Genomic DNA, 13,361 nt, shown 5'->3' with positions numbered 1-13,361 from the left:
ACGAATACTGTCTGGGATTGAAGCCATGCATTTGGTTGCTGTTATTGCTTCAAGCCAGGGAGCATTGTGAACCCCCAGCACCCCCAGTTCTGGTGCCCCCCACCTTTGCCCTGTGGTGTGAACTGAATGCTCAGTGCTTGCCCTAGGTCTGCTTTGTTATGGGTCTGGTTCCAATTGGCTGTCCATAACAAGATCTTCCCAGCGCCCTGGCCAGACTCTCTATCTGGGAAGCTCAGACCTTAAAGGCACAGCTCCCCTACCCCCCCCCCCCCATGCCACAGGCTTTCCCTGCACTGATGCAGTAACGATGGAATGCAGGGGGCAGGGCAATCCCACAATTTCTCTTTTCCCCACTGCCACCAAAGGTGCTGGCAGTCAGATCCCACTCAGTGTGCACTGTAACGCGTCATTTTCTGCAGCGGCTGGAGGGGTCATTTCACGTTTGTGCTAGTTGCTGCAGGATCGTCTGGTTAGACGAGCTCAGTGTGTGACCCATGCCCACTCCATGCGGGGCTCTGGCCCTGTAGTGGTGACTAGGGCCTACAGGCCTTGAGGAGTCTGCTGCAGCTTTAACTAACAGAGTGGGTGGGGGCTTTTAGCTCAGGCAGTGGAGGCTTAAGGCCTCATGTTCTCTGCCTGCTGCCGACAGCCCCCCAGGGGTGTGGTGTTACACATGGTGACTGAAGGACTGACGCACCTCAACCTCTCTATGCAGTCCCTGGACAGAGTGCCCCTCTGGGGTTGGGTTACAGCAGCACCAGCATTCAGCTGCAGTGCGTGGGCAATATTTAAACAAAGGCTTTTATAAAAATGTGTTGCCCCAGTGGCCAAGGGGGGCCGATGCTGGAATTCAAAAATTTCCAGTCCCACCTGGCCTTGCAGCAGCCCACCTGGTAAACCACCAGTCAACTGGAAGTTGGCGCTACACAGGGAGCCAACTGCCCCAGGAACTGGGGAGACTGGAAGTCCTGAGAGCCCCAGATTAGGCAGGCTGCCAAGGATTCGGGGAGATGGCTGAGCTGGCAGGAAAGCTGTTTGCTTTCCACTGAAATTTCATGGGAATCCACGTTCCCACAGAATGCCTTGTGGCTGGTGAATTGATATTTTACAAGGGAAGAATGTTTCACAGGAAAACCTCTGACCAGCTGTAGCCATGAACCATCTCTGACGGGTGTCCACTGAGCCACACCGCTGCGTGTGGGTGTGAAATACAGGCTGGAATCTCTGATATCCTGCAGAGTCCTCCGGTCTCTAATCCATCAGAGCCTTCCTGGATCGCTTCCGAGGTGAGCCGAATGTGGCCCGATAGAAATGAAAAAGGGATCTCTGGAAATAACCCTAAAGTGCTTCTTTCTTTTTATCAGGTAACACTCCTGCCTGGGGGGGAATGGCAGTACTCAGCCAGGTTCAATAGCGCTCTGGTCTCTCTGGACAAATAACTAAACCAGCCCCTCCCAGAAACCTGGGGAAATTAGATCCTCTGTAGATACCCTTGATAGGCAGAATTTCCCCACTTGCAAGTTCTCTGGAACTGTGAGCAGACAAGAAAATCTGGACAAGAGGAAAGGGAACAGTCATGAACTTGGGAAAACACAGCAACAGAAGATGCAGTCAAAAGAAGAGCAACATACCCTCCCCTTTTCCAGTAACTTTTGAGCAGTAACCTGCTGATGAGAATATCCCCCAGATGATTGTCCTTTTCAGTAACTCCTCACTTAAAGTCATCCCGGTTAAGGTTGTTTCATTGTTACATTGCTGATCAATTAGGGAACATGCTCGTTTAAAGTTGCACAATGCTCCCTTATAACGTTGTTTGGCAGCCACCTGCTTTGTCCACTGCTTGCAGGAAGAGCAGCCCGTTGGAGCTAGCTGGTGGGGGCTTGGAACCAGGGTGGGCCGGCAGCCCCCTATCAGCACCCCTAAGTTCCCTTGCGGCAGTCGCCCAGCAGGCTACCAATTGCTGGCAGTTCAGCTGTCCCTCCCCACACTGCCCTGTGCTGCTCCTGCCCTGTGCCCTGGAGCTGCTCCCAGGAGCCTCCTGCTTGCTGTGCAGAGGGGCTACTGTCAGGGTGTCCCCTCTCCCCTGCTCCTGCCCCTCGCTTACCCTATTTCCATAGAGTGGCGGGGGGACATGACAGGACTCAGGACGGAGGGAGCGTGCTGGCAGCAGGGACTGTCTCAACTTGCTGATCTACTTAAAAAGTCAGTGTACATAGAGTGCGGTCAGCGTACTTAAAGGGGCAATGCACATCTCTCTCTCACACAGGGTATGTGTCTCTGTCTCTGTCTGCCATGCTGTCTCCCCTTCCTCCATTTGTGCTGCTTTGTAGAGTGTGAGGCTACATGAACAACAATGTGTTAACTCTGGGGGGGGCTCAGCTGTTCTAGTTCATCATTTAGCAGTAAGGCATTCCCTGGGAAATATCACACCTTCTTCTACCCTCTGACTCCACCACCTCAACCAGGCTTCACAATCATCATTGCTGTGTACAGTATTAAATTGTTTGTTTAAAACTTATTCTGTATATATATATATTGTTGGGAGGAGGCCATGGGGAAGTAGCCCAGGGAGCTGTAGCTGTCACGCAGCTGTTACAGGAGCCACTGTAGACAGCAGCAATCCGCAGGGCCCTGGGCTGGAAACCGGAGTAGAGGGCGGGCCGGGGTTCCCCCATCCCTCCATCCCCCCAATTCCCTACTTGATACTGGAGGAGTTGAACTGGACTGTGGGTTCCACCAGAGGGGAAGGTCTCTGGCCTATTCCCCGATCCACTAGGTGGATCAGCAGAGACTGCGGGGATTGTTCTTCTTCCTTTCCCCATGCTGGCCAGTGATGAGGGTAACTGAGTGAACGGCAGATTTGAGCCACGAAAGTGGCCAAGCTGAGGGCTGCCGTGAACCTCTGAGGCCAGAAAATCCACCAATAAGCGCAGGACCCACCAAGGCAGAGGAGGAACTGTGTCACTATAGATATAGATATAGATATATAAAAATACAGTCTTTTGTCTGGTGAAAATTTTTTCCCTGGAACCTAACCCCCCCATTTACATTAATTCTTATGGGGAAATTGGATTTGCTTAACATTGTTTCGCTTAAAGTTAGATTTTTCAGGAACATAACTACAACGTTATGCGAGGAGTTACTGTAGCTGCACCACTTCACCCACCGCACCATTCACGCTTGGGATCAGGAAATAGCAGTGTCCACTGTGCAGGTCTGTCTTCATTCCTGAGGGGGCTGCTTGTCTGGAGATGTCACTGCCTAACCTTTAGTAGCTCAGACTTATTAAGGTGCTAGCTCTGGGTAACAATACAGCCGTTTATTGTATCATCTCTCATAGTAAAGTTCTCAACCTGCCTTTTCGCTCACAATGAAATCCCTATAGAAGAACCAAAAAAAGCACTCTGACTCTGGACCAGAATTCTGGGTCCTTAGTTATAAGCTTTTTATTATAAAGTAAAAACTCTTTTCTTTTCTTTTCTTTTCTTTTGGCCTTCTTTTGGAGACCACTACCCCCCAACATCCAAGTTCAAGTGTAGTTATGGTGACTCCCTGAGTGTCACTAGAGGAATTGTGAGTAGATAGCTTATGCAAACAAAGTTCTCTATGGCAGCACTTTTCCTTTTTCATCAATAGAGGGAGTAGTGAGCTTTTTCCTGTTGGAGTTTCTGGCCACAGGGCTTACATTATTTAACATTCAGATAATGTTAGTTCCTAGAGACCAACCAGTTTTGGGCCCCATTGCGCTGGGCAAACATAGAACCAGTGACAATCCCTGCTCCAAAAAGCGTCCAATCCACAAGACAAGATTGAACAAGCGCATGAGATGCACAAGTGGTCTGGGGCAGAGGAGACATCATGACAAAAATAATAGGTGGTGCACATTGCCTCACCAACTGGAGCAGTGCTCCCAGCCATCTATTGTAAGCAGCCTGTGCGACTGAATAGAGAATACTGCCCCCCCCCACCCCCGCCGGGAGACTCACCCAGGGAGGTCGTGGATTCTTCAGAAAAGCTCTCATTCTTGGAGCAGTTATTCAGGGCTTTCCCTTGTTGTTTGGACCTTCCTAGCCCATTTTGATGGCACCCAGATCATGAATGAGCCCAGGGTTCTCCTAGCTATTTACTGCAAGAGCTAAGAGAGTGTGTTTGTGTCTTCAGTGGAAAGAAACACAGTGTTACCTGCCCTTTAGGTCTCTGTGCTCCAGGCAGCGTATGCAGATGTGTCCTTTGCTGGGCCATGCTTATTCATCATGGAGTAGGGTTTCACTTGTGTCCTTTTGGCAGCTCCAGTGCGACACAGAGAAGACTGTATCCTCCACCCCACCACATGGTTTGCTCCAGAGCCTTCTGTTCTGAACTTGAATGCCACTGGCCCCAGGGGACATGCTGTGCCACTGAAAGAAGAAAACAGTTCACCAGGATCTGTTTATCAGGAGGCTTCCTTGCCAGTGGCATTATGGGAAGAGCATCCTACCCCATATGAAGTCGGTTCGGCCTGCTCCTGTCCCATTTCAGGCAGAAATATGCCCAGTGCCCGCATCACACTGACTCTTTCCCGGCCAGACATGGCTGAACTGGACCAGTACAGACACTTGCTCTGTCTAGGGTAGTCAGGTGCCCGTTTTTTGGCCAGAAAGTCCGGTCGAAAAGGGGACCTAGCAGTGTCCAGTCAGATCTACTGCCTGGATACCCACAGTCCGGTTACTTCAAGCAGGGGAGGCGCTGGGTCGTCATCTGCTTCAGCCCCTACTCGGCCGAGGCCGCCTTCTACCTGTGTCGGGTGGTTGCGGCTCCCAGCCATGGCTCCGCAGGTGAGTCCCTCCTGACCTGGGAGGAGCAGGTGGGAGGGGAAAAGCATTGACCGACGGGGGAGAGGGGAAGAGGAGTAGACGGGGGTGTGGCCTCAGGGGAAGAGGCAGGGCAGGGGCTGGGCTTTGGGGGACGAGGCAGGGCTGGAGTGGGGCCTCGTGGGAAGGGGCAGGGCAGGGAAGGTTCCAGCACTCCTACTGGAGTGTCCAGTTTTTAAATATTATCACGTTGGCAACCCTAGCTCTGCCCTGACCCAGCTGCCAAACTCCCTGCAGAGCTGTCCAAACAAGCAGCTGATGAGGATTCAGTGGGTGGGAGACATCTGGGCTGCTTGCTGCTGGAGATGTGGGGGGCTATGAGAAGCTGGACGGGGCTGAGAGGGACTTGGCTGCTGGGCTCTAGGAGATGGAGGCTCAGGAGTGAATGCCAGGGGGAGTCCGAGGGTCTGGGCAGCTGTGGGGGGAGGGATTAGGATCTTGGTTACTAGGTGTGTGTGGGAGAGCTAGGAGGATTGTGGCACCCAAGGGTGGGGGTCAGCGCTGGTTACCATGGGAATCCATACAGCCATTGAGTCTAAGGCCAGAAGGGCCCATTGGATTGACACATCAGCCTCCTGCACAGCAGAGACCGAGACCCTCCCCAGTGACCCCTGTACTGAGCGCCCCAATGTACAGATCTGGGAGGGGCTGGCTTAGGTGTAGCCCATGCATCCTTGCTTTTGCTGCCTGCCCAATACCTGAAACGGCCCCCCCCCCAAGCTTCCCCCAGCTCCTTCCCACAGCCTTGCCAGTGCCCTGGGCTAACTCCTGGGCATGGGCATGACACATGGTTCTTAAACCAGCACTTCCTTCCCTTAGTAGGGCACAGCATAGCCAAGAATGAAAAGTGAAATGTGTGTGTGTGTGTGCATGTGTGCGTGCACATGGTGTGCACCTTCTGGGGCCTGTGTGCATTGCTGTAAATACACCTGGGCAGAGAGAGAGAGAGAGAGAGTGTGTGTGTGTGTGTGTGTGCACACGTGCTTGTGCACCTTCTGGGACCTGTGTGCATTGTAAATACACAGGCTGTGTGTATGTGTGTGTGTGCCCTTTGGGGCCTGCGTGCATTGCTGGAAATATACCTGTGCAATGTGTGTGTGTGCACATGCGTGTGCACCCTCTGGGGCTTGTGTGCATTGCTGTAAATACACCCAGGCAGTGTGTGTGTTTGTGTGTGCACGTGCACCCTCTGGGACCTGTGTGCATTGCTGTAAATACACCCAGGTAGTGTGTGTGCACATGCGTGTGCACTCTCTGGGGCCTGTGTGCATTGCTGTAAATACACCCAGGCAGTGTGTGTGTTTGTGTGTGCACGTGCACCCTCTGGGGCCTGTGTGCATTGCTAAAAATACACCCGGGCAGTGTGTGTACACATGCAGCATTGCTGTTATGTTTGCTTTGTCTAGTTTGCAATTCCTCATTAGGAAGCCACTCGCTAAGCGTCATGAATCTTGTCTCTTTCACCCCCGTCACACAAGGAGGTGGTGGGGAAGCCAAGGGTTAAACCCCAGGGTCTGGAGTCCTCTGTTAGCACCTTAAAGTTCTCACTATTTATTTTAAAGGAAACAAGAGGGAGGGAGGGAGCGAGTAAGAGAGTACGAAGGGGTGGGGGGTGGAGGCAGATTTTCAGAAGCTCCCAGTCACGGCTCAGGCTCAGCATCCACAATTGGGGCCAGGTTCCTTAGCACATTCAGTGCCCCCTCCTCCCCTCCCATGGTGGCACCCAATATGACCCTGTTGACCTTTAAGCTGTAATCACTGGGTGCAAGGTAGCCCCTGAACATACCTTACAGAGCCTTGATGGGTCTGTCTACACTGCAGTTAGATACCCATGGCTGGCCCGTGCCAGCTGACATGGGCTTGTGTGGGTTGGCTAAGGGGCTGTTTAATTGCAGTGTGGATGTTCAGGCTCGCCATGGAGCCTGGGCTCTAGGACCCTGTGACGGGCTCAGCCTGAGCTCGAAAGTCTATAATGCAAACAGGGGCCACGGGCCAGCCCCAGGTGTCTAATTGCAGTACAGGCAGACTCATAAAGACATGATTGTGGAGAGCCCAAAATCTGTCAAGATTTGAACACTCCTTTGCAACAGGGAAGCTAAATGGCTTGTAGGGCCGCTATGCTGCACTGGAACAGAGTGGCTTCACCAGACGTTTAGGGTTTAGTTGGCCAGACACCCTCTCCCCTGCTCCTACCAACAGTCCCAGAACCTCTGCCCCATCCAACCGCTCCTTGTCCCGACTGCCCCCTGGGACCCCCCTACCCAACCCCTCCACCGCCGTGCATGCATCCCCTACCCCAGCAGGGACCCAGGACCTGGCTGACCCAAGTCAGACTGATTTGTGTGTGGACAGGGAGGGGGTGGTCAGGGAACAAGGAGCGGGGGGGGTGTTGGATGGGTTGGGGGTTCTGAGGGGGGGCAGTCAGGGGGTGGGAAGTGGATGGGGACAGATAGGGGGCAGGGGCCAGACTGTTTGGGAGGCACAGCCTTCCTTACCTGGCCCTCCATACCGTTTCGCAACCCCGATGTGGCCAAAAGGTTTGCCCACCCTGGCGTAGGGTCTGCGGCTCTAGCTGCATCCCCACTGCACGATGACAGGACTTGGACCTGAGTCACAGCAGGACTTGGGCTCTGACATCCCCTACCCCAGCAGGGACCCAGGACCTGGCTGACCCAAGTCAAACTGATTTGTGTGTGGACAGAAGCGGGGACTTGGGCTCAAACCTGAGTCAGTCCTGGGCTTAGTGTGCCATATAGACACACTCACAGCCCCCTGGAGCAGAGCCCTGTGCTCTGGTCTGCGTCAGGGACTCTGCAGGGTGGGCCTCTCCGCAGCTGTGCTGTGCTGAGCTGAGCCAAGCCTCCTGGCTGTGTGGAGTGGGGCAGACTGGCTGGCTGAGGGGTGGTGAGAAGCTACGGCAACCGGTACTCAAACATTAGCCATGCAAGGGCTGAGTGGCCTGCTAGTTCCAAGCACTGAAGAATAAAGCTACTTGTCTAGTCTACCCGCCCTCTCCAAGCCCTTTCTCTTTTAAACGGACCTGACAAATTAAAACACTGCTAATGGGGGGGCCTCCAAATACCCAAGTTAAGTAGCTCAGGGGGATGGGGGAGCCTTGGGTTAGAAGGCCAGCAAGTGATGTATGATGGATTGGACCCCAAGGGGTTAATGGGAATGTTGGCAGCTGATGTAACACAAATCGGACACATTTCTAAACAGGCTTGATCATTTCCATTTTTTATTTTAAGAAATGTACAAAGAGAAATTGCACTAGCGCATTGATTGAAACTCCTTGGCATTCTTCCACTCCTGCCCAACAAGTATGTACAGGCGACAGCGGCTGTAAAATATGTTTGGTTGCCAGTACCGCACCTCCTTTCTCCATGGATGTTCACAAGTAAACACACTTGAAACCATCGTCTCAAGCACTGAATAGCCCAGGTGCCTGCCCCATTGCCCTGAGCACGCTGAAATCACGCTGATGAGCGGAGAACTCTGTTGTCTGCAGCAAAGATGTTCACCCTGCCACCCCAGCCTCCAAGAGGATTTGAACCCTACCTGTCTGCTGCTGGTTCGAGGCAAGTATGCTCAGAGGATGAGCCTGCAGGACCCTGGGTTAGGAGAAATCGCCCTTTTTCTCCTGGAAGAGCGCCTGGGAAAGTTATTGGGGACAATAACCCAGACAAGGCCGGTCAGGAAGGACAATAACTGTTCATTAACAGCAGGTCTCTGCTGTGGGAAGCTGGCTCCCAGCCTCGTTGCTACATACTGTGGGTGGAATTGCAGCCCTGGTTAAGTCAGTGGCAAAACACCCATTGGCTCCAACCAGCCGAGATTTCCCCCGGCTTGGTTCCTGAATTGCAGTTGCAACATCCAGCAGGAACGAGACCCGATGGGAAGGAAGAACAGTTCTATCAACACAGAAATCATGCAGGACCAGATCCCTGCCTGCCTCCAGAGGGGCTCCCAGCTGCTGCCTGGAGGTGCTGCAGGACGCAGTCCTGCCTCGTTCCATGCCATGATGCCCCGGCAGAGTCACTCTACAGCTGCTACAGGGAGCCATTGGAATAGACGCACCAGCAGCCACACAGCCCTGTGCAGGGGTCCTGCCTGCTGGGCCCTTCTGCTCAGTGAATCCTCAGGCCATGTCCCTGCCTCCCCCTGACCTCCTCCAATCCACTCACCCTGGTGCTCTGGAGGAGCTGGCTCTCCACCGCCTTCTGCCCCCTGCAGGAGCACCGTTCCCTTTGCTCTCAGGTGTGCGTGCCCACGCCAGAGGGGAGGGGAGGGCAGGAGTCACAGCTTGAGCCTGCAACAACGAAGCTTTTGCCATTGGCTTCAGTAAGGGCAAGTTCAAGCCATACAGCTCCAGCCCAACGCGTGCGCAACCTTGAGCCCCTGAGCGGTCCCATTGGAACCCACTGAGCAACTCCCAGGCTTAAAGCTAAGCACGGGCTGGGGAGTGTTTTGTGGGAGCAGGGGAATGCACCGAGACCTGTGCTGAGTGTGCATGCGCAGAAACAGCTGCCATGCTGCCCCCATGCTCACTGCTGCCGGGGAGTCGCTAGGAGCTTGGCCTGAGCTGGGGCTGCAAGATCAGGCCCCCACTTCCACAGGAGTCTGGAAAACAAATCTCTGTCATGAATCTAGAGATGGCCCAGCTGCCCAGGGCTGGCTAGACCCGGGGCCCTTCATGATGGCCACTGGTGATGCTCGTGTCCCTTTGGCACCTTTGACACTTCATCTGAAAAAGAAACTGAACAGAGTGAACAGAAGAGGGTGACTCCATTAGCCAAAAGTGAGCAGTTTACAGCTTATCTAGTACACAGCTCAACACCAGATGGTGCGGCTCTGAGCAAATCCACAGACTGACCAAGACAAAGGATTCGGAGTAAAGCTAATCAGTTAGGAAGGCCTGTTTTGAAACCCTACCCCATCTGTTTCCACAGCAGAAAGTCCAACTCCACACTAAAGAGACGTGATAGAAAAGTCTCCCTGCCCCAGTCAGAGGTCACTGTATATGGGAGGAGGAGTTGGCAATAAGATTTAGAAAAGGGAAACAGTATTTCTAAGGTGACTTTTTGCTTTACTATTTTAGGCTTTGCACAAATGTTTCGCCCTGATATGCACTATCCTCCTGGAGGATTGTTAATTCATAAGGTGGGAGGAAAGTATTAATCACCAAGAAAGCACAGGGTTTTCTGCAGTAGATATCAATTCTGTAAAGGTACCCAATCAAGCAATTCATTGTAAATATTCCAGTGCAACCAAACTGTTTTATCACCTATCTGGCTCCACATGGCAGCCCATGACCTGATGGGATAAAAGATTTCCTGCTCCAGGAGATGTGCATTAGTTAAGATTTGTGAAGCTGGACTAGGGGTATTTCTGTAGAGAGAAGTGGGAATATTTGGGAACTAGTCCCCATATACCATACTTTGGTGGCTATTTTCCTTCCACATAATCTATTTCCTAGACTAAATGGGAACCCAGAAAAGCAGCATGGAAATAAATAGTTTATATTCTTACTGTTGAGAGTTGAATGCTTTCTGGTTTAGATGAGTGTTCTGAAAAACTTTAAAAGCTGGCATTTAACCCTGAGAATATAGCTGCAGATTTTTTTTAAACTATGCAAACAAATCTTTAAGACATAATTGCATTTTTACTGTATATAACAAAAATCCATAACGCCTATTCAAATATTCAAAAGAAAGGTGCTACCCTTAAGACACTGGAGATTTTTGTTCACAAAACCTTGTCATTTCTGCAATTATTTTTAATATTATTTCACTTGGCTCATCTCTCTCCTCTAATTCATTGCACTTCAGGAACCATAATGGGGCAAACACCTCAAGTGTGAAATAATATTAAGAAATAATTTTGAAAATAAAAGGAGAGCCATACCCAGTTGTTAACTTCTGAAACTCAGTGCTACTATGGTTCTATCGTTTTAAAACTTAGTGTTTCTCTTTCACCAGCAATAGAGAGATTTCACATTTACCTCAGAAGAAAAATACTCATCGCCGCAAGGCGTAGTGAATTATAAAACCTGTAATGAATATGAGGTTCTGCTTAAAAAGTTAAGATGGGTCTGAAATACGGTAATATGGCATTAGCTCAAATGTCTAGAGAGAGGGATACAGGTGCGTTCTTGCAGAAGAGATACAAATGGAGTCTTTGTAGGATAGGAAAATGAAAAGTGCTTTCCGTTATACTAACGATTCTTTCACCTCTCGCTCCCCATCCCTTTTTTTCGCCTCACTAGGAGCAGCTCGAGTCTCTGGGCTTGCAACTGGTACAAGAGCCAGGCCTGGGGCCATTTCCAGGTGTGTATCACTGTTCCCATAAATCTCATGCATTTTGTCTGCGATCAGTCCTTCTTTTTCCGGCGCTCCCTCTGCAAAGGCGCCCTCCTCTTGACTATGCCTGTACAGATAAGAAGCCTGTTTCATTGACCGCTTTAGTAAATACCTTCGGAAGGCTCTTTGGATTTTTATGGCACAGACTTCCTCGTGCTTCCTTTTCAAAGTCGTAGTGATGGGTTCATAGGAAACCTTGGATGGGTTGGCAGCCATGAATTTCTCCTCCATTGTGGCTTTCAAGCCGTCCATTTCCCCAGAGTCACCCAGCACTTCTTTAGTCAGTGCAAAGAGAATATCCAGACAGTGGATTTTATCTCCGACGACCATCGGTAAATCCATGGTGATTAATTTAATCTTGTTTGGTTTGGCAATCTTGAGTGGCTCTTGCAAGGTGTCTACAAAATCCGACAGCATGCTGTACGCAATAAACTGGGTGGCATCTGGATCAAACTTCTCCCACGTTTCATAGAACATTTCAAAGTCATCTTCGCAGAGTGGTTCGCTGCTCTCCTCCGTAGCCACGTTGAAGTTTTCCAGGATGATGGCGATGTACATGTTCACAACGATCAGAAAGGAGATGATGATGTAGGTGCAGAAAAAGCAGATGCCAATGGATGGGTTGCCGCAGTCTCCTTTTACCGAACTTCCGGGATTCTCTAAGTCGGGGTCGCAGTCTGGTGGGCCACTGTTCAGGATAGGGTTGAGGAGACCATCCCACCCGGCAGACGTCGTGATCTGAAACAAGCAGATGATGCTGTTCCCGAACGTCTCAAAATTGAAGATGTCGTCGATCCCAGACTCCTTCTTGACATAGGCAAAATTGGACATCCCGAAGATGGAGTAGATGAACATCACCAAGAACAGCAGGAGGCCAATGTTGAACAAAGCAGGGAGAGACATCATTAAAGCAAACAAGAGAGTCCGTATTCCTTTTGCTCCTCGGATCAGCCGCAGAACACGCCCAATTCTTGCCAATCTGATCACCCGGAAGAGGGTGGGGGACACAAAGTACTTCTCTATGATGTCGGAAAGGACGATACCTGAAAAGGGTTAAAAGAAGGTAAGCATGGCTTGCTGCATGAGCTGAAGTAGGGAAGCAATGGGTAACCTGCTCTGGATCTAGATGCACCCTCTGTGCTGGAGAGCTGAAAGGCAAGGGTGCTTAGCGGAGGACCATAAACTCACATGAGCTGGAAAAGGCCTCAGAAAAGTTCCCTAGCAGGTGCTGCTGCACAATCCTACCTTCCCTGCGATTTGCCATCCAGCCGCCATCTAAGAATCTACTAAAAAAGAAAAGGAGTACCGGTGGCACCTTAGAGACTAACAAATTTATTAGAGCATAAGCTTTCGTGAGCTACAGGAGATGCATCCGATGAAGTGAGCTGTAGCTCACGAAAGCTTATGCTCTAATAAATTTGTTAGTCTCTAAGGTGCCACCGGTACTCCTTTTCTTTTTGCGAATACAGACTAACACGGCTGCTACTCTGAAACCTAAGAATCTACTATGTCCCATTGCTGCTTGCCCCATTGCCTGATGTGTTTCATGGTTAAAAGGTTTTGCTTACTGCTCAGTCTAACCCTTGCTCTTTGCTGCTGCCCCCTGGTACTTCTCTTTTGCTAAGGGCGACAATCATGCTTTAGCCCCTATTCTTCCACACAGGGAGAAGAGGGAGAGGCTGGTGAGCAAAGACGGTGTGGCAGTTAGGGCAGTAGCAGTGCATTTGAGGCATTCTGTGCCATAGACATCCTGTGTGATCTTGGGCCTCATCTGCCTGTCTGTAATGGGGGGGAATTGCCCTGCGCCCCAGAGGTGTTCTGAGGATACCATCCATGGGAACAGGTGGCCCTTATTATTTTGAATGTATGAGATTATCTAAAACAGCCTTGTAGCGCACGTGCAAAGATTAAAATATAGCCAACTCGTTGCTAATGAGACATGCCCTCCCGGAAACAATGGGCCCTCCCGAGTCCTTGCTGCACCCCAGTCCATGCTAGATGGGTGTGCCATGCAGTGCCTCCTGAAGAGGCGAGCAAGGGAGTCCTCTACAAGGTGCCTGGGGTTGCAGACAGACCTGAGCCCCTTGGAGAAGGGGAGGTCTGTCCATGTAGAATCCCTTTATGCGTGGAACCCGGGGAGTTGCTTTGGGCA

General features: G+C 51.2%; 1 protein-coding gene and 1 long non-coding RNA gene across 2 annotated transcripts in view; one reads left to right on the top strand and one right to left on the bottom strand.

Annotated features, from left to right (window-relative positions):
* The window catches only part of LOC122457597, a 41,277-nt gene that overhangs the window by 25,805 nt on the left and 2,111 nt on the right, over nt 1-13,361 (top strand). Inside the window, exon 2 of the long non-coding RNA XR_006277225.1 lies at nt 11,116-11,176. This is a non-coding gene — a long non-coding RNA (uncharacterized LOC122457597). The remainder of the gene's footprint in view (nt 1-11,115; nt 11,177-13,361) is intronic.
* SCN4A (sodium voltage-gated channel alpha subunit 4) overlaps nt 10,792-13,361 on the bottom strand; it is a 132,037-nt gene continuing 129,467 nt past the window's right edge. The window contains exon 25 of the mRNA XM_038385508.2: nt 10,792-12,252. Coding sequence (XP_038241436.1) covers nt 11,060-12,252 — 1,193 coding nt within the window. The 3' untranslated portion in view covers nt 10,792-11,059. The remainder of the gene's footprint in view (nt 12,253-13,361) is intronic.

The sequence above is a fragment of the Dermochelys coriacea genome, chromosome 27 (genome assembly GCF_009764565.3).
Source record: "Dermochelys coriacea isolate rDerCor1 chromosome 27, rDerCor1.pri.v4, whole genome shotgun sequence".
NCBI lineage: Eukaryota > Metazoa > Chordata > Testudines > Dermochelyidae > Dermochelys > Dermochelys coriacea.
Note: the sequence above shows the minus strand (reverse complement) of the source record. Positions and strands in the feature narration are given on the sequence as shown.